Genomic DNA, 24,052 nt, shown 5'->3' with positions numbered 1-24,052 from the left:
CTTAGATGGCTGCTCACAAGCTTTTAAGACCCCAGACACTACTTACCAAAGCAGGATATAGAACATTTTCTTTATAAACTGTGTTATGCCAGTTGAGCTGATATCTCCCGAGACCGTGGTCTGCACAGCCCTAAGCCCAGTAATTTGATCCCTCAGGTAGTTTAGATGTATCTATGAAGCTTTCCAAACTGAGAAATTTTTATGTTTAATTTTAAATAACAGCTAAAGATTTTTTTTTTCTAAACCATGTAATACTTGATTTTTGCAAAGCACTTATACTTAGCAGCCAGGGCCTCTTTGAAGACTGAATCACTTACAATAGTACAAAATTTTGAAACAATACATTTGAATTTTTGGATATCTAAAAAAAAAAAAAAATTTTTTTTTTTTAATTTGAAAGGAATCTTTTTTTTTTTTCCTTAGACATCTAAGTCGTTTTTTGTGACTTATCTTTTTAGAATCAGAATCAACCATAGTAGTTCCTCCATTTGATATCCTTTAATTGCTCACATCATAAAAGATGACTCAGTAAATAGTATTTTTGAGGCCTCCAAATTGTGTGACATGTAAATGCACCTCTTGAAGGGCTCTTTAAGTAAAAGAATCTAGTTCTGATTTATAAAAGTGTTTCTTTTAAGCAAAAGTTATCTTTATAAGAAGAAAAAACATTAATGCCTAATGTTAAATGAGAGTATCCTAAAGTTTTCAAGCACTGGTTGAAGTGTTACCTGCTCTTTAGAAACTTTTCTCCTGAGCTAGTGCCAGTTAAAAATTAAAATAGCTACTTAACTAAGATTGTTACGGCTGTCCATATGCCCCCATTGTGACTGAGGCTGTTGTATGAGGTGATGCATGGGAAGTCGTTATTTTTCCAGGAGCCAGTCGCGCGTGCGTGTGTGTGTGTGTGTGTGTGTGTATGTGTGTATGTATTTTGTTTTTCTTGTAAGGATTTTTTCCTGTAAACATTTTATAATGAAAGGCGTAGCTAGAACAAGAACAAACTAGCCAAATCCTGGGATATTTGACTAAGGAGATAACCTTTGAATATATTTTTTCCTTTGAAATTAGAAGGGACAGCTTTGCTACAAATGCAGCGTAGCACTTTACAAAGTTGGTATATGGTTGCGGAAATCATTACCTTGAGAAGTGATGTGGACTCAAGATAAAAGAAGGATTCAAAGACATTCATAAATGATAGCTGTTTAAGGCTACTAAAGGTAGTTTTGGGTGTTGGATTATCTATACCATTAACTTCTTGAGGTTAATGTCTCAGACGTTCATGCCATGTTATAAAACATTGTGGTTGCTGCTGCCAGGGACAGAGTGTTCTCTCATGTGGTATTCTTAGGTTCTTATTCCGAATGTATTCCTTAGGTATGTTCTGCTTTTCAGGCGTACAAGAGCTTCCTCTAGAAAATAATATAATTTGATTAGTTGAGAAGAGTGGGACGCTCTTAATACCCATACTGCTTAAGGAATTTAATATGTCTGCTTCTTTGTGGGTGGGTGGTGAACATACATTCCCAGTCTACAAGCATACTTCCTACTCATTTTTATCCCTAACTCAAGCAAAAACAATGATTCACATTCATAATTCATTAATATCTTAAATGTCTTGAAGCTCCCTTTTTCCCCAAGTTAACAAATATTGTGATTGTAAAGTCACATGATGAGCCCATGATCAGACAGGGATTGTCAGCCCCTGAGTTATCAACTTCCTTCTCCAAGGCATTTGATGTCTTTTGGCCTCACCTATTAGTCACGGAATGAGAAGGTAAAACAAGTACTGGGACATGCTTTCTTCATGGCTGGGCTAGACTGAAGTCTAAGGAGTGAACTAGGAATCTAATATACTATTTGTTAGATTATTTCAAGAAGAAATAGATTCATAAGAGTGGTAAAGGCAGAAACAAACTAGACAGTAAGTCACCCTGTCCTGCCAGTTCTGGCTTCTTACCCAGGTTGAATCAAAAACTGCCCTAGTCAAAACAGCTATTTTAAGACAAAGCTAAATAGCTTTTATAAAGGTTCAAGTCAATAAACATTTAGTAAATGCCTAGTCTGTGCAATAACTGACTCGGTAATGCCATAAAACCTGGTTTTAAGCTTTTTTAGGAGCTTACAATTTAGTGGCAAGACAAGATAGTCGTGTGACACAAGGTTATGAAAGGTCTAGGAGCACATATGATGCCATATACTTAAGATGTTTCTATCTTAATCAATATCTCTTTATAATATTGCCAGGTTAAAGAAGTTTAAGGTAGCCAGGGAGCCTAGCTGTAATCCCTCAAAGCCATTCTTCTTTAGTTCTGTAATCAAAACTCGACACATAATATCTCATCTCTCACTGATTTGTTTTCTGTCTTCTTTTTCCTCCAGAAGTGCAGGTTAAGTAGTTGATAATGGAAAATTAGGGTGGTGACTCATTAGAAAGGACCATAATCAGACCTTTACACTGGAACTGGGGGAGCACCACGTACACTTGCTGTCTTTTTTGTGAAGCTGCCAAAGTAAGCATGAGCTTTAAGGCTATGTAGGAAACTACAGAAGAGGCTTTTTTTATTTTATTCTATCTGCTCCTATTTTGTTTAAGCTTTTCGGTGGTCTGTCATCAATTTAGATTATTAAATCCACAAAGCATTGCCCAAGTGTCAGGGAGATAATTTTGGTGTCTGTAAGAACATGCAAACATGAAGTCACACTCTACCGAAGCAAGTACCCTAGGCTGCCTACCGAGCAGGCTAGTAGTTAGGAGATGCTTGGCTTATCTCTAGACATTTTTTTAGCCATCATGATCTTTTTTTAAATCTGGAATAGAAATGAGTTCCGCTGATGCTTTTTCTCCTTCCTCACAAGGAGCTGCCACAGTCTTAGTTGGCAATTAAACTAAATTTCTGTGTTTAAAAGAAAAGCAAAACAAAAGAAAAAAAACATAATTAATGGAAGCAAGGTTCAGTAGTTTTTTTAGGTAGGGATTATTTTAGTATGATTATTTTAAGCCATCTTATCTTTCTTGTTCAACCAAAAAACAAAAGTTTTTCTCTCTGTGCCATTTCCCCAAAAACAAAACTCCTGTCCCAAATCTGTACTAATGTAGGTGTATCTAGCATTACTGACTTTTTGTATCTATTGTTAGCATTTATTTAAAAAGTTAGCCATCCAACTTTTTGTCTGGATGTCCTTCTCAGAGCTGAAATGGAACTACTAGATAAACACTGTTTTTGCCATCTTTGTGCAGAAATGAATAGACCTAAGCAAGACACAGTGCATTGTTTGCCTCTTTGTGGAAAGCTTGTACAATGTGCATTATATTACCTTAGTATATAAAGCATTTTGAGTTTTCTGTTTTGGATGCATTAGAAGTTATTTCTTCCCAATCATGATACATATATTAGGGTAGAAATGTACGCAGTCTCACATTCGTGCAGCAAAATGATGCTTCCCAGGGGTACCTTTAGCCAATACCTGAAGTCAGCATGGTGGGGTAAAAAAGGTGAGGTCGTTTTCTAGATATTCTTTTAGTGTCTGGACATTTTTAGCCTTAAAGGGGTTCCTTTTACTCCATAACTCAGATTACTGCACTAAAAATCACATTTATGAAATGGAAATTCTTTTTTCCCTTCTTTCCTTTCTCCTTTTCTCTTCCTGTTGCCCTCTCTCTGTTTTTACCTTCTCCCAGGTGCAGGCAGACTCCGGGTTCATTTGGAGGGCAGCTTCGCGTTTAGGGGATTAGGCAATGAACTGAGCCCACAGCGTTCTTGGCCCTGCCCCACAGGTCAGGGCTCAAGGCCAGGATGATCACAAAGAAGGCACTTGGGAATACATTCCACTCACCCAGCCCATATTCCATCTTGTAACCCTAGAGAGAGAGAACTCAGCTAGGATGAGAGTACAAGAACATGAGTCTGTCAGGACCTGGAAATCTGATCACTGAGCAGTCTGGTTAAAATTAATTTCTGTCTTATATAAATAAGAAGTAAACAGGAGCAGGGAAGAACACTGAGGAGAAACTGTGAGCCTGTAGAACTCCATGATAAAATGTACAAGTCTTGCTTAGGAATATAGATGCGAAGTAATTGTTTAAAATGTTCTATTATCTTCAGCGTGAAAGTAGTATATATTCACTTATTACCTTTTTCAGGCAGAAAATAACCCTGATCTTGGATGGTAAACATAATAAGAATAGAATTAATGATATTTATATCAAGAGCAAGGAAAGTTCAAAGCTTAAATTATAATCAGTGGCATAGACCTTTAAAACCCTTGACCGTACCAGGGTCCCCTTCGCCCTCTCCAGCAAGATGAGAACCTAAATGAATAATCTAATTAAACCCGTGTTTATCAAGCATAAACCTTTGATTTAAACATCTAATTTTAATTTTAGGTTTGTGACATTTTGGGAAACTACCGTATAATAATATGTTCTTACATTTCAATATAATTTATGGCATGAAAAAGACTAAGGGTATTCTGTACATTTTTACATCATATATTGCAACTCTACTCTGTCCTATAGGGTCACTCTGAGTTGGAATCGACTCGACAGCACTCGGTTTGGGTTTTTGGTCTTATATTGCAACTATACTAAATTCTGCGAAAGACCTCTTTAAAGTGTTGAAAAGCAAAGATGTCACCTTGAAGACTAAGGTGCACCTGACCTAAGCCATGGTATTTTCAATCTCATGCATGTAAAAGCTGGACAATGAATAAGGAAGACCGAAGAAGAATTCACGTCTTTGAATTATGGTGTTGGCTAAGAATATTAAATATGCCATAGACTGCCAAAAGAATGAACAAATCTGTCTTGGAATAAGTACAACCAGAATGCTTCTTAGAAGCAAGGATGGCGAGACTGTGTCTTACATGCTTTGGACACGTTGTCAGAAGGGATCAGTTCCTGGAGAAGGACGTCATGCTTGGCAGAGTACAGGGTCAGTGAAAAAGAGGAAGACCCTCAAGGAGATGGATTGACACAGTGGCTGCAACAATGGGCTTAAGCATAACAATGATTGTGAGCATGGTGCAGGACCGGGCAATGTTTAGTTTTGTAGTACATAGGGTTGCTATGAGTTGGAACCGACTTGACGGCACCTAACAACAACAACAAACAATACTGAATTCAAGTTATAGAGACTTTTCAGGGTTACCTTAGAATATTGATTACCACCATTTAAAACATTATTTTTCTAGGAAAATAATTTTAAATTCCAAAGGCTTATGAACTAACTTTTCAATACAAGCATTTTTTAAAGTTGGATCCAATTGGTATATAATTTGAGTGGAAAGATAAGTCAACAGTTGGTATATTTTAGGACCGTACCCATGTTAGATGATAAAAACAGTGCAGTCTCCCTTCTTGAAAAACTTTGCTCAATATCAAAATGAACAGAACAGATTCGGTTTTTGAAATAGAGTCACTTATCTTACTTTTGGCAATCAAAATAAAAGCCTCTTAGTACTAAGAAGACAAATTTCTGAGCAGAGTATGTGGTGGGGGCTACACCAAGGGGCAGTTGAGATAAGTTAAATCCACCCTAGGAACTTCTTTATTCCCAAGCTACTTCAAATCAGTATTTCCTGAAGTACAGCACCTCGTAACTGAAGGTTGCCTTTTCCTGAATTGCCTTTGTGAGTCCGAAAATGAGTTTGGAGTCCTGAGCTATTACCCGTATGTTAAGCATCGGTTTTAGTTCATGTATAGGCATGTGTCAAACTGTTTCTTAATTATCTGTCTATTTCTATGTGTCCCTCTCTAGAATGAACTCTTTAATAGCAAGAACTGTGTTTCTTTCCTTTCTATTCCACTACATGGTTCAGTGTTTGAAACAGTTTATAAACAAATCAGTAAATTAATTCTCATGTCCACACTGAAATTTAATCATGGTAGTTCACAAAGTAGTTGCCATTAGTATTTATTAGCAGACATTAGTGCAGTAGCTGACTTATCCTGATGTCCACCACCACCACCACCAGTTGGCAGTGAGTCAGCTCCGACTCATGGCGACCCCTGTGTGGCAGAGTAGAAGTGTGCTTTATTGGGTTTTCAATATCTGATTGTTCAGGCCTGAGTCCCTCTCGACTAGGGTTACAGCTCTGTCAGCACAGCTGGGACATCTGCCACCGCCAAAGGCAGGTCAGCTCAGCCCCTGCACTAACTTCAGCCTCTCTGATGCTAACTGGCGCAGCTCACAGCCAGTGTGCCAGCTTGCTCAGATCTCTTAGCTGCTTTTCTAGCAGCAGTTTTCTCTTGTCACCACCAGCTCTGCCACAGGGCCTCTTCCAGGCCTCTTGCTATCTTCAGTGTTACAGCCCTTGACCCATATTACAGCTCTTTTAGGAGGTTCTTTGCCTCCTCTCTCTCTTCTTCTGCCTTCTTTCCTTGCCTCTAAAAAATTCTGTGGGTTGGCCACTTATCAATTTCAAGGCACGGCCCTCCCAGCAGAACCACGAAATGACCAGTCCCCTCAGTGGACTGCAGGTCACTCAATTTGCATAGTCAATTTACCAATCCATACAAGGTATATAATATAGATTAATCACAGGGCAGACTGCAACCCAGGGCTAGGCAAGAAGTATCAAACCATCAGGTTGTTTACAGCTTACTCAGGAAATGTCCTTCAGCCTGGACAAAAGTAACACACCTTCTGGGGTAGAAAACAACTTGGGACCCTCACCCCCACCCCAAGTTTCTTCTCCAAAGAACTAGAGCAAAGGTAACTCCTTGGGGCTTAGAGGAAAAAATCTCCCAAGTTGTTTTTCCAAAGAACCAAGGCAAAGGCACATAAAGAAACTCATTTCACTACAGGGATAGGCAATAAAAACCTCATGAGCAAAGCTGAAGGAAATAAAAGGAAGGTCTTGGGATTACTTGCCTTTGAGAATAGACACTCTCAAGACTTAGTAAAGAATTGGAGAAGATGACAGGGATGCATATTTGTTGAGAATAGATACTGTACTCCTGAAGCCCTTGGATAACATTTCTGACTACAGATTAATTGTCCTAACTGTCAAAAAAGATACCTACCACTTATTTCTTCAATAAGCAGGATCTATTGATATTTGTTAGAATGATTAGAAAGGGAAATAAATAGAACAAAACAGAAACCAAATAAAGAAGTAGTTCTAGTCCAGGCCCCTCCACAAAATAGTTATATGACTCTTGGAAAATCATTTCATGTCTCTGGGCCTGTTGATCTGTTGTGCTATATCAATCAGCCTGAGTCCTATAATTTGCCACAGAATGTAAAATTCCCTTTCTAAACTTGTTTTCCACATGAAGTCTCATGTTGCGACTGCTTGCTCTGAGGTTGGATTAAACACGTGTGTTTTATATACTCCATGCATGTTTTTGTCCCTCATTTAATGTGGGAAATTGGCATGCGTCTTGAGCTGAAAGTCTGTTATAGGCCCATTTGTGTGGATCCATTTAATTCTGCTGTCAGAAACTCTGGTGGCATAGTAGTTAAGAGTTCGGCTGCTAACTAAAAGGTTGGCAGTTCAAATCCACCAGGTGTTCCTTGGAAACCCTATGGGGCAGTTCTAGTCTGTCCTATAGGGTCACTGTGAGTTGGAGCCAACTCAACAGCAACAAGTTTGGTTTTTTTTTTGGTGGGGGGGACACAACCAAAGAGAAATTATTACACCTAACCAAAGTAGATTCTTTAAAAAAAAAAAAAAAAAACTCATGAAAAACCCTATTGAAGCCCTGAACTGGTGAGGTCAAAGTAGGAGGAAACAGGTAAAAAGCATTAATTTATTTTCCTAGACTTTTTATTCATGGCTGCTATCATGTCATCCTGATGATGGTTGTTGTAATTGTTAACTGGAGGGAACTTTGTTATGCAAAGAGCCCTAATGATATTAGACTTACAAGGTTTTTGGGTTGAACCACTGAGCTCAACCACTCTGCATAGGTAGAAGAAAAGTTTGAAACGCTTTGAGGTGAATCTGGGAGAGCAGTGGGGATGAGATCAGTGAGACTGACCTGTGAGGAATGCTGTGTGGGTGGGAGACAGGATAATCCAGCAAGAACAGGAAATAGGGAGAAAAGATGAAGCAGGAATGTTCTACAACATTTATTGTTAACCTTCAGAGGATCCCACAAATTCAGTAAAATTTTAAAAAATCAAAAAATGAATAATGTGACTGAATTTCTTATGAAAATGATAAAGGCAGTTTCATGTTCTGGTCACCATAGACAGACAGCTATGGTGAGGAGACAGCTAGCATTGTGGTTACAGCGACTACCTGCTAAATGGGAGACAACACTAAGCTCCGTGGATAAAGACTAAAGACGTGAATCCTTTAACTAGACACTTTAAGTGTAAAATCTAGTAGAGGTGAAAAACATGGGCGATGAATAACTATAGTAAAAGACAAAATTTTATATAAGGAGTTGATTCTACATTTTTAAATCTCTCTCTTCTCTCTATTCTTATAACCACTACTGTAGTTTAGGTGACCTTTCACTCTTGCCTCAGTTGTTTCCCATATTCAACATATGCCAGCATTACCTTTTTAAAATACATTTCTAACTGTCCCTTTTGTTCTGTGAGGAAAACAAAAGTCTTCACAACTGGACCAATAAGCAACATCATGATAAATGGAGAAAAGATTGAAGTTGTCAAGGATTTCATTTTACTTGGACCCACAGTCAACACCCATGGAAGCAGCAGTCAAGAAATCACACAACGCAATGGGCAAGTCTGCTGCAAAAGACTTCTTTAAAATGTTAAAAATCAAAGATGTCCCTTTAAGGACTAAGATGCACCTGGCCCAAGCCATGGTGTTTTCATTCGCTTCACATGCATGTGAAAGCTGGATAATGAGTAAGAAAGACGAAAGAAGAATTGATGCCTTTGAGTTATGGTGTTGGCAAAGAATACTGAATATACCATGGACTGCCAGGAGAAGGAACAAATCTGTCTCGCAAAAAGTACAACCAGAATGCTCCTTAGAAGCAAAGGTGGTGAGACTTTTTCTCACATACTTTGGACATGTTATCAAGAGGGACCACTCCCTGGAGAAGGACATCATGCTTGGTAAAGTAGAGGGTCATTGAAAAAGAAGAAGACCCTCAAGGAGATGGATTGTCACAGTGGCTGCGACAATGGGCTGAAGCATAACAGTGATTGTGAGGATAGTTTAGCAGGACCAAGCAGTGTTTTGTTCTGTTGTACATAGGGTCGCTATGAATTGGAACTTACTTGATGGTGCCTAACAACACCACCTCTCCCTCATCCACTTTTGCTTAACTCCCACCCCCTTCCTTCACCAACTAATAATATCATTTCCTCTGTGATGTTTTTCTTAATCAGATCCCCTTCCTCAAAAGTGTGACAATCCACATCCGTGCTATGTGATCCATGGTGAGTTTGTCATAGCAATTTCTGCACTGTAATGTAATTGGCTGTTTTCTTATCTGAAACCCTCATTTGACAGTAAGTTCTAGCTAGCAAGATTGGTATTTACACTGTTGTATTTGTACTGTTTGATGCTTAGTCACCGTTCAAATATTTGAATGTATGATTCAGTAGATCCTATGGGAATAGGTTGGAGGTGTGGCGACATTTCACTTTAACCATGAAGGGTAGGTAAGATGTGGCAATGGGCACATTGCTGACATAGAATCAAATGTAGGAAATAGCAAATAGTTTCATGTGATGAGAGTGTAGAGCAGGAGCTGGCAAACTTCAGCCTGCAGATTGTATCTGGCCACCAGCCTGTGTTTGTAAATAAAATTTTAGTATAACACAACTAGGCTTGTTCATTTACCTATTGTCTGTGGCTTCTTTCATATTACATCAGCAAAACTCACAAAACCCAAAATATTTACTATCTGGTCCTTTATAGAAAAAGTTTGCCACCCCTTTTTTAAAGTATAAAGGGGGGAGTGATAGGAAGCAAAATTTGAAAAGTAGTAGGAGCTTATTCTGAAGTTTGCAGAATAAGATACGACTTCCTTAGTCATATATTCTGTAGACATAGAGCACTGCTAATGATTACAATAGTGGTTCTTTCTCCCCTCTTTTTCTTGGTCCGATGCTAAATAAAAAATGTTAAGTAAGGGATACTTTCTATCTGTTCTGCCTTGTAGTATCTTCCAGCTTTTTAAATGGCTCCTCATACTGGCCCTTTTATTAGAGGGAGCACTGAAATTCTCAGGGATGATACAACTGCTAGCTGTGTAAATGGAGAAAAGTAATTACAGAGCTCTAGTTAACATGTGGAGCCCTGGTGATGCAGTGGTTAAGAGCTCAGCTGCTAAACAAAAGGTCGGCAGTTCGAGTCCACCAGCCGCTCCTTGGAAACCCTATGGGGCAGTTCTCCTCTGTCCTATAGGGTCACTATGAGTCATAATTGACTCTATGTCAACAGGTTTGGGTTTTTTTTTTTGTTTGTTTTGGTTTTAGTTCATATGAAGCTATTAATTTCTGGTGGCGTAGTGGTTAAGTGCTACGGCTGCTAACCAAAGGGTCGGCAGTTTGAATCCGCCAGGAGCTCCTTGGAAACTCTATGGGGCAGTTCTGCTGTGTCCTACAGGGTCGCTATGAATCAGAATCGACTTGACGGCACTGGGTTTGGTTTTTTTGGTTTTATTCTTAATTTCAGCTAGAGAAAAGTTATTCTTGAAGGCAGTGTGGCTTCCTTACCACGCCCCTCCAAATCTCAGAAAATATAGAGCAAAAAGATACGCCATAAACTAAAATTTTAGGGAATATTGTTTCAAAAGATCACATTTAAAAAAAGAATACAAAATGTGATTACAGTGACAGGAAAATTGCAGGCAAATCTGTCTTGTGAGTATAATGCAAAAATTCTAAACAAAATATTACCAAATCAAATCCAGTGACATACATAAAGGATAAAAATGTTACAACCAAGTTGGACTTACCCCAGAAGGCAAAGTTGGTTTAATATTTGAAAAGCAATCACTGTAATTCAGTATATTAACAGATTAAAGGAGCAAATGTATATGATCATCTTCATTATATCAGGTTTTCTCAGTCTGAGTACTATTGACATTTTGGACCAGATAATTCTTTGTTGTGGAAAGTTGTCCTATGCATTGTGGGATGCAAACGTTATACTTCATCGTGAAATATTAAAAGCTTTCTCCCTTGACATGTCTAAGAACAAGACAAAGATGCCGTTTCTGTTCAGCTGACTGGACAACACTGCCAGTATCAGCTGACTGGACAACACTGCCAGTATAAGACTGAATGAATGAATGAATGGCATAAAGAATAGAAAGGAGGAAATAAAAATCTGTCATTGCAGACACCACTGTATATGTAAAATATTGAAAAGAATCTACAGATAAACTATTTAGAATTATACAGCAAATTTATTAAATTATTATAAGGTCAGTATACTTTATATTTCTATATATAACAACAACTAGAAAATTTTAAAAGTGTAGCATCAAAAAACATCAAATACCTAGGAATATATAATGGAAAAATATGTAAGATCGCTACACTGGAAACTGCAAGATATTGAGAAAAATTAAAGGGCCAAATCAGTGCGTCTCAAACTTTATCGCATCAGAATTACCTAGCGGGCGTGTTAAAACACAGATTGGCAGGTCCAACCCCTCAAAGTTTCTGACTTAGTAGATCTGGGATGGGCCCAAGGATTTATATTTCTAACAAGTGTCTGCTGCTGCTGGCCCAGGGACCACATTTGAGACCAACTAATCTAAATAAATAAATAAAGGCCACTTTGTGAATTGGAAAAGTATTCATGGAGTTGGAAAAATATTGTAAAAATGTCAGTTCTCAAAGGACCTTTGATGCAATCCCAGTCAAAATCCCAACAAGAACATGTGTGTATTTGTATGCATATGGAAATTGACAAGCCAATACTAAAATTTATTTTAAAATAAAAAGGGCTGAGAAAAGCTAGGACAAACTTAAAGAACGGCAAAGTTGGAGGGCATTAACTATCAGATATCAAGACTTAATATAAAGTGATAATTAAAGCAAGTGTTTTATTAGTGTGTGGATAGGGAAGTAGACAAATGAACCAAAAAAAAAAAAAATGCAGAAGCAGACCGACACATGTAGTAACACCTGAGTTACAACAAAGGAGGCACTGCAGTGGAGAAAGGATGGTCTTTTCAATGAATGGTTTGGGAACAATTGGATGTCACTTTAGAAAACAGTAAATCTTGGCTTCACATCATACACAAAAGTTCATTCCAGATGAACTGTAGCACTACATATGAAAGGTTAAAAACACCAGTGCTTCTAGAATAAAACATAGGTGAATATCTTCATGACCATGGAGTATGTAATGGTTTCTTAAATAAGACACCAAAAGCTCTAACCATAAGGGAATAGACTGATTCATTGTACTATATTAAAATTAAGGACTAGTCATCAAAAAATCCCCATTAAGAGAGAGAAAAGACAAGCCACAGAGTGGGTGAAAATATTTGCAATGAATATATCCAACAGAGGATTTGTATCTGGAATATATAAAGAGCTCCTACAAACTAGTAAAAAAACAACAAAAAAAAACTCGATAGAAAAATAGGCAAAAAGCTTCATCAAGCACTTCACAAAAGAGGATCTCCAAATGACCAATAAGTATTGTGAAAAAAATGCGCAACACCATTGGTGTTCAGGGAAATAAAATTGAAACTCACAATGAGACACCGCCACATACCTATCATGCAGGGCAGTAGAGAAACCATCACTCCCATACATTGCTGGTGGGAGTATAAATTGGTCCAACCACTTTGGAAAACGGTTTGACTATATGTATCAAAGTAAACACATAGTTTATGACCCAACAATTGTATATAGGTTTGTATCCAACAGGAATATGTTGCTCATTCTCCCTGACAACATTTTATTGTAACTGTTTACCTAACCCAAGCTGTAGACAGCTCTTCTTTTGCTAAGTTACCATACCTTCAGGATTAAGCTATGTGGCTGGGCTAGTTTGAGGAATTTGAATGTATTCTTTTGTTAATCATTCCAGAAATAAGTGTATACTATGCCTTAAACTAAAGAAAAGTCTGAAAAATTGTGGCTTTTCCTGTGATGGGCCTGGGAGTTAGATGCTTTGGGATAGATGGGCGTTTGAATACCTCTCAGATCAGCATATGAAAAGCATTACTCTGCACCATATGGATCAGCTCTGAATCACCTTTGCTTCTACCATACTTTTTTTAATCAAAGTTTACGCTCATAGTTTAGAGCCAATTTGTTTTATAACGTTTATGAAAAGCATCGGTCCTCCCTGTCCCTCCCCATTTCCTACTTACCAGAGGCAACCACTTTTAACTCATACTTGTTATTTACCTTCATCCTCCCTCCATTAGCATTTTACTAAATATCCTTTAAGTATTTTTTTCTGTGTGTGTATGTATTAAGTATGCATGTATTTAAATAGAATTGAAACAACTCTATTCTGTCTACGTTTTTTCACTTAACATTATATTCTTTGAAAACACCATTAAAATGGCTCTATAAGTACTATGATTTGTTTAACCACACGCTTACTGTTGGATATTTTAGATTGTTTCTTCTCTTGTTCCTGTGTTTTCTTGCTACTATAAATACTAATATAATTAACATATCTCTCTGTGTGTATGTATGTATGTACGTGTATTTCTGCGAATAGATTGCTTTCTCTCACAACTTTTGGTTCTTTCTGTGGTTAGTAATTATCTTGGTTTTATTTGCTTGCCTAGTTTTCTGTGTAGTCCCCTGGCTTGCTCCGATCTAAACTGGTTGTTCACTGCACAGCTGACATCCTAGGATGTCACCATTATCCTGGTGATTCCCTTCAACTTTCTCTCATTGACTCTCCTATTTCCTGGGTCCCATGTCTTCTTCCTTGTTGACTCGTTGTTATAGGGGAACACCCTCACTTCTCCACTACCCTCCAATAGCTTCCTGATAAAGACATACATGAGAGATCAATTGTTTAGACCTTGCATTTCTTTTTTAAAAATCTTGATTTTATTCTATTCTTAATGAATAATTGGGTTGTGTATAGAATCTAGTCCAGAATTCATTAAGTTTTTATTCCATTGTTTTTGGATTTCCAGTGTTGAATAATTGGGTTGTGTATAGAATCTAGTCCAGAATTCATTAAGTTATTATTCCATTGTTTTTGGATTTCCAGTGTTGTTGTTGAAAGTCTGTTGCTATTCTGAATCCTGATCTTTTGTGTGTAACCTGCTTTTTCAGTCTGGGAAGCACTCGGGATCTTTCCCTGGTCTTCGGTGTCCTGAAATTGCACACTGATGCGCCTTGATATGGGTCTGTTTTATTTTTGTTCATTATGTTGTACAGCGATACCCCCTTTTTGATCTGGAAACTTGTATCCTTCTGTTTAGGGAAATTCTCTTGTATTATTTGCATATTTTGATAATTGTTTGCCCTCTATTTTCTCTGAATTCTCTTTCTGGAACTCTCATTATTCAGATATTGGCCCTCAGAGACTTATTCTCTAATTTCTATTATTTTTTTTAAAATATTTTTTGACTTTTTGTTATATTTTTCTAGCTATTTAACTTTATCTTCTAGGCTTTTGTTTAGCTTTCATTTCTGCTGTCATACTTTTAATTTCTAAGAGCTCCTTTTTGTCCTGTAGTTTTTTATAATAGCATTGTATTCTTGTTTAAGGATTCAGTATCTCGTCTTATCTCTGTAAGTATATTAAATGATAACCTTTTCCAAATATTTATCAGTCTGCAAGTTTGTTTCCTATAAGCTGCCTTTTTTTGTTGTTGTTGTTAGGTATGTCTTTCGTGTTACAGATTTTCATCAGATGCTTTCTTGTGATCATTAGCTATCTATACATACTGAAGAGTTAGACATTAAGAAACAGTGACAGCTGTGTGCTGGGATTTGTTTATGGTGATCTTCACTTGTAGAGTGATCTTGCTGAGCTGTTTTATTGGGGAACCCTTGATGTCAGTCTTTTTGGCCTCTGGGACCATTCATATTCCCTAGAAAAGACTCTTAAAATCTTCTGTCTGAGGAGCATCAGTTTGGCTTCATTTACTCCTCCCGTTTTCAACTTTGCTTGATGTCCCCCAGTTCAAAGAATCTTTTTACCTTCTTTAAGAATAAATGTCTAGTTTTATGCTGGGTAATCCAATTGCTTCTTCTATTTTCAATGTCACCTTTACCACACTTTCAGAGCTACTCAGTATCACCAACTTTGGAGCTTTTGGAAGGTTCTACGATCCACAGCAGGCTGATGCTTGACTTTCTTAAACCGCTGACTTAAAATTCAACTTTCTTAGGTCTTCTAGTCAGTTACCATCTGTCTTTCTGCTACTAACTTCCAACTTTTGTTGCTGACATCTCTTTCCCTCTTATTTTTGTCTGCGATGTGTGCCTTTTTCAGGGGGGAAAAAGAAGACCTTTTATTGTTGTAGTGGGGTTTCTGGAGGGAGAGGAGATAAATATACAAGTTCAATCCATCAGCTTTAACCCAGAGTTCCCGCTGTTGTTGTTATGGGGAAGATAAGTGTGCCTGATAGTGCTTTCAGCAGTAAGTTGGAAACAGCTTCCTTTAGGAGATACTGAAGGAGAACTGCTTTTTTTGTCATTGACCCCCATGGCTAGTGCAGTTAATAGGTTCTAAGATCCTTTATTTGCAACATCTTTTTTATAGTATCCTTTTTTATGCAGGCAAAATGGTGAGGGACATATTGGTACAGGTTTGTCAGTTGGGCAACCTAAGTGGCAGGCTCTCCCTAAGAGGGAGATTTTAGAGCGCTGTGAATTCTACCCTGGACTCTGTTTTGATCCCTGTTTTGGGGTGTATGTGTGTGTGTTTTCCACCTCAGTGAAACCACTGTTTGTTTCCTCTCTTCCATTCCCATTCCCCAAACCTGTCTTATAGGATGATGAGAGCCTGAAGCACCTCACACATGAGGAAAAGGATGTCATCCTGTTTTTTGAAGAAACTATTGATTCCTTGGAGGAGAACTTTGAGGAGCAAGTGCTGTGTGATAGCGGTGTACACTGCCACTCTTCACGATCTCTGGAAGAGAGCACGTCTAGTCATTCCGAGCCAGAAGATGTCATCGATTTAGTGCAGCTCGTACCTGCAGCTGGGGAACCTGAGTGCCCTCCAGATGTGACTCAGACGCCGGGTGAGGAGTGAAGCACAAGTCCCCAGACCTGTGACTTGGTTTGTTAGTGCTGTACAAGACAAAAAGGCACTTCTTTTTGTTGTATTCTCCTCCCTTTGCCAGTATAGAAGCTGTTGAGACTTATCAGGTTTTTGTAGGTAGTAGCATCCTCTTGGTAATTTGATTATCCAACCAAATAGATGCTTTCATAGTACATTAGAAAACACATGGAGGGAAATTCCAGAAAGGCTCGATTAGAGAATGAGACTAATCAGGCATACAAATGGATTATGTATTAAAAAAAAAAAAAAAAAAGAAGAAGAAAATTGGAAATAGTTTCCACATAATAATTCTACCCTACAAAGAAAATGAGAGGTACTTACATTTTAGCCCTTGAGGTTTAATCTGGATTTCTGTGCAAGATTTTATCCCCATTTCTGTAGCATGACTTTCCAAAGTAGAAGTAAATGAACTGACAAGTCAGCTTGATTCAGGAGAATAGAAAAAGATCAGAATAAAAATTTGGCTCAGCATCTACTTTTGTACATTTTGCTCACCTCATAGTGGCATCAAAGGAGGGGTATGCTTTTGTCCATCTAATCCTGCGATAAGGTGCCCTGGTGGCGCAGTGGTTAAAGCACTTGACTGCTAACCGAAAGGTCAGCCAAGGGGCTCTGCAGGAGAAAGATGTGGCAGTCTGCTTCCCTAGAGATTTACAGCCTTGGACTCTGTGTAGAGTCGGAATTGACTCCACAGCAGTGAGCTTGGGGTTTAGTTCTGTGATAGAACTAGAGGGAAGTGGACGAAGAGAAGAGTTTCTTCCAACTTTTTTCCTGACTAGAAAAAGATGATCGAAAATAATTGTGGGCAGGGGACAAGGATTGGAAAAGATAAGGAAAAAATGGGAGGGAAAATACTTTTACTCTGGTAACTACATAACTGCTATTTGTAGTGATCCCCTAGAAACATGTGTATGTATATACTTCATAAGTACAGTTGTTTATTACTCAGAATTTCACATACTATGAATATGTATTCCAAACATGGAGCTTGGTTTGCAGCCATCTCTTCAAAGAAGAGCTTTAATATGAATCTCCATTGTCGTTACCCTTCTGCTTTAAGTATCTAGATCCTAAAATTAATTTGAACCAGCTTATTCCTTAAAAATGTCAAATTACAATCATGCCAAGGAAAACACTTTTTGAAAATAAGCCACTCCCACCCATCAATTCTCTGGCATGACATTTTCATAACATATTTTTAAGGGCCTACTTTGTGGCAGGCATTTTGTGAGATTCTGAAGATAAAAAGATAAATAAGACATGGCATATAGTTTTGTAGAGGGAAACAGGTGGGTAAATATAAATACATACAGAAAAGTGTTAGGTGGCCTGTGATAGATACATATTAAGGCTATAGTAAAGGCTCAAAGGCAGGTATATGAAATTCTACCTGGTGTGTCAGGAAACGTTTCTGTTTCATAGAGGAATGTAACACATCTAAATATCTTTCATCTAGAAAGATCTGATGGAGTTGTTGGTGTGTGCCACACAACTTTCCAGCCTCAGTTTCCCAATTTGTAAAATCCCCTAGTGAGGTGAGTTGCTCTTTGCCTCCTATTACACACCTCAGGATGGTAGATCCTTAGAAGCCACTTGTACAATATGCTTCCTAGGTACTGACCATCTCTGACTTGCAAGTCTTTCACAATTTAACTGATTTGTTCTCGTTCTCCATATTGTTATGAGAATAATATACTACATTCTCTTTCACTATCCCAGGGAACAGGGATAGAAATAGAGTTTAGATTATAGGAGGTGCTGTCAAAGCTGAAGTAAGTCCCTTGAGGCCCTTTTAAATTCAGTGAATAGGATATGTAATGTATTTACTTTTACCTAATGTGGTGAAAAAACAAAAAAAGTAGCTTATGAGAATTCTCTCTCCCTTTTCAGAAGAGGAACCTGTCAGAAAGGAAGGAATTCCTGTCCTGGAATGCAGGAGGCAAGATGCTGAGAAGTCTCCACCACTAGACTCCACAGTTCCAGAGACCCTTCCTCTGCCACCTTCCTCGCCTATCACCTCAACTCCAGCCCACCCCAGGAAAGAGCTGCTGCCTCCTTCTCCTCCAGCACAGCACCCAAAACTACCCCGCTCAGTTCCTACTCCGCTTATTATCGCTCAGAAAATTTCCGAGAAGTTGGCAGGAAATGAAGCACTTTCCCCCACATCCCCCTCGAAGGAGAGCAGGCCTGGAGAATGGAGGACACCGACTTCTTTAGCCCCTCGAAATGGAGGCCACTTCCTTTGGCAGAGACACGTAACCCAGCCTGCACCCAAGATTCACCGTTTCCCCAGCAATATTAGCGTGACCAACAGTTCAGGGAAGGAATTCAATAAGACCATCTCGAAAGCAGCCGTCAATGTACAAGAGCGTAAAGCCCAGGTCTTAGCCAACATTAATGGTGTCTCTTTCCTCACCATGGGAGAAATAGAAGATCGGTCCCAAAAGAGTGACCTCAATGAGCAGAGAAGCTTCTCTCCCGAGCAAGTGATATGTGACCAAAGCAAGCCAGGCCCTGTCAAGGAAGCTCTATGCCCAGGGACAGGAGGGCAGCCCAGTAGTCAGCAGTCCAAAGGTGTACAGACAGAACAGTCCCCAACATTGGCCAATGGCTTCCAAAGCATCCATGATGTCCTAAAGAGTGAGCCTAGTCCCTTTGGCTCTACTGGAAAGACTATCACCTTCCGCCCAGACCCGGCTCTTACCAATAAACTTACACGCCAGAATGCCACCAAGAGCTTTTATGAATACCAGCAGCCAGACTATAGCCAGGATGTTAGGAAGCGGTCAGGTTCTCTCCCCAGAGCTGTTGGATTCAGACCCCAGGGCATCACTGTTCAGTTCTCTGGCCGAGGCTCCACAGAAGAAGCTCGGCGTGAGGCCCTGAGGAAGCTCGGCCTCCTGAAGGAAAACTTGTGATGGAGAATATATGAGGGAAGCTAGAAGAGGTGTGATCGTTGGCCATATCTGGCAGAATGGCTAAAATACACTTTTTTTTCCCCTCCCACCCTAAAAAGAGGGGTGAAATGAAATTTTAGCATTAATACAGGAATTGTCTCATCCAGCAAATCCAGGAGCTATTTGGCCTAAGATGGACGTACATACCTAAAGAGTAGTAACAACCACCCCAACTATTGTGCCATGTTGAGGATTAGAGATTAGAGGTGCCAGAACTCAGTAGTCTGGGCTAAGTGAATAAAGAATAGTAAGTACTGCCCCCTCGCATCCCACATCTGAACAGGGAGCCCCATATCTCGTAGTCTTCCTTTTTCCAAGAACTCAGAGAATAACCTATGCAACCTGTAGGCATCCGTGGTTTGTAAATGCCACATGGTTTTTGGATTTGGGAGGAGGGTGGTTGGGAGGGGCTCTTGAGTCTCTAATCCAGCTTTTCATTCCAAGTATATGGCATGAAAGCCAGTTTAGATCACTTATACTCAATCCTCTAAGAAAGCGATTCTCCCCTGCTTTGCTAAGAAAATAAAAAGAAATGCTTGTTAAATTTTTGTAGTGTCTTAATGTAAGTTTTTGTTTTTGAAGGGTGAAGGATGGTACTTTAGCCCTAGATATATTTTGGATTTTTGATATTGTTTAGTTTGCATCACTTTTTCACTGAAAATTGAAATGAAACATTAAGAGTATGAGTTACTATAATTTTGATGGAAATAGAAAGGTTGAGTTTAGAAAAGGTGGTAATTTTGAGAAGAAAGACTCATATTACAAAGTCTGTGTTACTGGGAGATATGTGTATGAGTGTGTTGTGTATGTATATGTACATTTATATGTTTATAGATGTATGTGTGTTAATATATACAGGTATAGGTAATTGTGTGTGTGTATGTGTGTGCGCGCATGTGCGCGCGCGCTCACATTCATTTACACATCTATAGAAACTTCTTAAAACCCTACAGGATGTGTTTCTATTGATAGTTACAGCCAACTCGGCATTGTGATGAATGACACAAGAAACTGTTAATTCCAAATATGGAAGTCCTTTAAGGACACATTTCCGTGCTATTTCAGGGAACCAAAAGTGTTTTTTCCTTAACAATGTTCACAATTGAAATTATATTCCCTGCTTCCAAGTAAGCAAGATAGTTCCTTTTGTAGTGAAGAACATGCATAAGGGTTCATCTCTTCTGATTTAGCAGGTAATTTTAGTTTTGCGTGTTCCAAAGTAGCGAGGAACCAGAAGGAAACAAAAAACTCTTAGAGATCCCTTCCTGACTGAGTGTGTTCCATGAGCAAGGTCTCAGGATTAATTTAAAAGGAGAAAAAACATCGAATGAGGTTACACACCATGAGAGGAACCGGTTCTCTCCCAGGCTATGTCTCACATGCTGAGCTGTAGCCATAAGCATTATTATTATCAAAACTATTTAAGGCTGGAGTCTTAAACCTCTAAAAATAGATTGGGAAGGGCCACACTTAGGAGTCACACCCTTCTGTTATTATGTCTTAGCCATCATGGTAACAGAATCTGTTTCTTTCCTGTTGAGTATGACTTCAAACTTTTTAATGTGCTGTGAAGGGCGTTTTTCGTAATATTCAACTTGCCTTGTAAGTTACATAAAATGATTGTAATTTTTTTTTCCTTAAAACTACAGTATTTAGTGTCTCACCCAGCTCTTGTCTTCATGAAATAATCTCATAGATTCTTAATGGTCTTCATTGAAATAAGTGCTTTAATTTTACAGCTTTTAAAGGTAATTACTTCTGTTGATGGCAGATTTCTGTAGAGGATTTATGAGAGCTGTATTTCCTTTTTACAGAGTGAGATGCCACACACAGTGTTTAATAGTAGAGGGTCTTGATATGGCCAACATTTTAAATATCCTTTACGTAAGAAGATTATTTCTTTTACCTTATTCTGTGATTTCGTTGTGAGTAGGATGGACTTGACTGTATATTAGTATATTTGTTCTCATAATGACATTTTTGAAAAATACATTTAGAGTTTTATCTTAAGTATAAGCAACTTTGTTTTTGCATTATATACTACATTCTCAATTTCTTTTAAATGGTTGTATCGTTTTCTTCTATTTATTTATAATAAGTTTATAGTATTTATTGATAATTACACTGACTGTTACTCTGGTCACTTCTTGTGCCCCAAATTCTAAGTAATTAGAGCCATAAATTCTATATAAAGTTCAAATTAAAGATGCTACTGAACTAACCTATATGTATATGTATTGTGTTAACAAAAAACCAGTTTGCTGAGGGACATTAGTTTCCTTGCCATAACTATGTGATATGACATTTTTAAAGGTTCATATGAATTTTAAGGACCATATTTCAAAGGCAAATTGTAATGAAAAAGAAAGACAAATCTTAAGTGCCCAGTTTTTTTTTTTCTTCCCCCCTTTTCATGGGATGCTTATAAATCAGTCTCCATTCCTTGGAAACTCTTTTTAATACTGAGAATTAGAAAAAAAATTATTTGCTTCGAGGAAGGTGTATACAAATGACCAAACTAGAGTCTCATCTGTAAACAGTAATACTGTGCTCTTACCAAGGTAACAGTATTTGTTCCAGTTCTCTCCACCTCCTTATCCCGTTGCTGATATTTGGTTCCCAGTGTGCATACTTACCTTGAGAAAATTGGTAGAAGTTTTGACCTTTGTACCCCCTCACCCCCTCCAGCTCACATTCTCGTACAAGGCTTGTTGAGGAGAAAAGGCCCAGATGGGATGTTCACTTGGAGGTCTCTGAATCTTGTCACGGTGCGCAAAGCAGAGGGCTCAGTGCCTGAGCTACGGTCTTTCTCTTTTTTCCTGCTTTTACTGCCCCAGCTGACTTTGAATATATAGGATTCTTCACTGAAAATCCCAGCACAGTGTAGGATGCCCGTTTGAAACTACCTTTCATGAAGAGCTTAGCAGAGTTAATAAATGATGTCTTATGGAACCCTTAGGATTGACTCTTTTACTTTAAAAAAATCTGAAATGTATTTTATTAAATTCCCACAGCTCCAACTATAAGGATTCTGAACTTTCAGAGGTAATGTTTTTTATACAACTGATCCAAGAAATCAGTTATTTAATATTTACTAAGGAGGAATGAAGAGAGGAAATTAAGATATGAAAACAAATTAACTCTTATCAAACAACGTGTAACTGCTGGGCTGATGTTTTCCTAGTGGAGGCATACATAATGGAGGCATTGTCTCCCTTTGAGTGTATTTTACCGCTGTGACATGGCAAGTTTAATAAACTTTTTCCCTAAACTGTACCCTTGGGTTCTTAAATTTTTGTCACCAAATAATTGTGTTATCTGAGTGAGCAGTGGTGGTCTTGTTCTGTTTTTCTTCTTGTCCTCTGCCCATGATCCCCAGGGCTTTGAGATGGAAGGCAGAGGGGGGAATGTTCAGGGAGCGTGCACCTGTGAAAGGCCCCTGCATTCACTGAGATGACAAGTTACCAAACAGGTTTTGTGTTTTCTCTTCACAACAAGGCTTTTTTTTTTTTTTTCCTGCTTTAAAGTGTGGGGAACTAGTTCCATATCCTTTTCTAATCTACTAGTTGGACAAGCCCTGCTTTCAAATATCTGAGAAGAGAGAAAACAGAGCGGTAAGCTGCCATGTCCTGGGAAAATTGGAACTCTTTGTAATTGATTTGGAAATGGGGGACTGCCTTCACACAGGCACTGCCAGAAATCCCATTCAACCTGCTGGCCTCCCACCTACCCACAAGTCCTTTCTAGCTCATGCCTTTTCCTTACCCACCATAATCACCGTCTTTTTCCAGAGTGATAGCACTGTTGGGGAAAAAATCCAGTTGTCTGAATGAGAAAAGGCTGGGCAGCAGGGTGATGACATGAGGGCACTTGCCATCCCACACTTCCTTAGCATAAAAACAGACAGGCTTTGTGCGTGACAGTTGAAGTCGTTTTAAAAGATCTCTTTTTCAAAAAACTCTCCACACATTCCAAATCCAAAGGGCTTAAGAAATTTTAATCACTTCAGCCACAAGCAGACTTCACTCTCCTTCCTGGGTATTATCCTTCTAGGAGGCCCTGAAAACCCCAGGAGCCATGTAGAATTTGCCCTACATGGTACAGTCCAGGATGGCTCTGACCATGATTGAAACTTAAATCACTGTCAACCTGGCCATATAAACATTGACTTCAGACGTCCTTCTCATCATCTAAACGCTGTAAACTTTCTCTCTGACCTGAAGAGTCTAAACGGCAAGCTCCTACTCTCTGACCTGTTACTAGCTGCCCTCTAGTCTGCCCCCAGCTCGTGGGGACTCCGTGCACAAGGGAATGAAGTGCTGCCTGGCTCTTCCTAGTCCTTCTCAGCCTGGAAGTGAAAAACCCGCTCAGGATCACGGCAACCCCAAGCCTCCACTGACGGGTGGTGGCTGTGCATGACATGCGTTGACCAGGAATCAAACCCAGGTGTTCCATGCAAGAACCCTACCACTGAACCACCCACTGCCCCCTTCTCTAACCTAGGGAGTAAGGGAAGAGAAACATGAATCACTCTGAAGAGCAAGAAGTGGAAGCAGTGTCCCCCCACCCCCCGCCTCCAGAGAGAATTTGTTTAGTCATGGGGATGCCCTGCCCAGTATTGCTTATTTGCCTCTGGAGTTCCTTCCCAGTCCCCTAGATCTTCTCCACATATGCCCTCTGCTTTGGGGACATACTAGGATTTAGACACAAAGCCATTAGGAAAAATCCACACCTGCCTCACTAGTTGAGTTTAACGTAGGGTGTTCTAATTTCTAGCGTACTTTAAAACCCTTGAAGCCAGATCTTTCCCTGGGTGGACATTAATTCTGAAGTTCATTCAGGGCAGGGAGCATTTCGAAGGTAAAACCCACTGTAGTGGGTCTATTTTCTGAGTGCTGGAGCTTCTAACTTGGTGGGTTAGGAGG

The 24,052-nt window shown here is 39.0% G+C and overlaps 1 protein-coding gene across 2 annotated transcripts in view; it reads left to right on the top strand.

The window, feature by feature from the left end:
• The window catches only part of PROSER2 (proline and serine rich 2), a 67,046-nt gene extending 45,950 nt beyond the window's left edge, over window positions 1-21,096 (top strand). For both annotated transcript variants that reach the window (XM_049885085.1, XM_049885086.1), the window contains exons 3-4: window positions 15,877-16,129; window positions 18,061-21,096. In XM_049885085.1, the coding sequence (XP_049741042.1) occupies window positions 15,877-16,129; window positions 18,061-19,088 (1,281 nt within the window). In that variant the 3' untranslated portion in view covers window positions 19,089-21,096. The remainder of the gene's footprint in view (window positions 1-15,876; window positions 16,130-18,060) is intronic.
• The last annotated feature ends 2,956 nt before the right edge of the window (window positions 21,097-24,052 follow it).

Source organism: Elephas maximus, chromosome 4 (genome assembly GCF_024166365.1).
Source record: "Elephas maximus indicus isolate mEleMax1 chromosome 4, mEleMax1 primary haplotype, whole genome shotgun sequence".
Taxonomy (NCBI): Eukaryota; Metazoa; Chordata; class Mammalia; order Proboscidea; family Elephantidae; genus Elephas; species Elephas maximus.
This window is presented reverse-complemented; position numbering and strand designations above follow the sequence as displayed.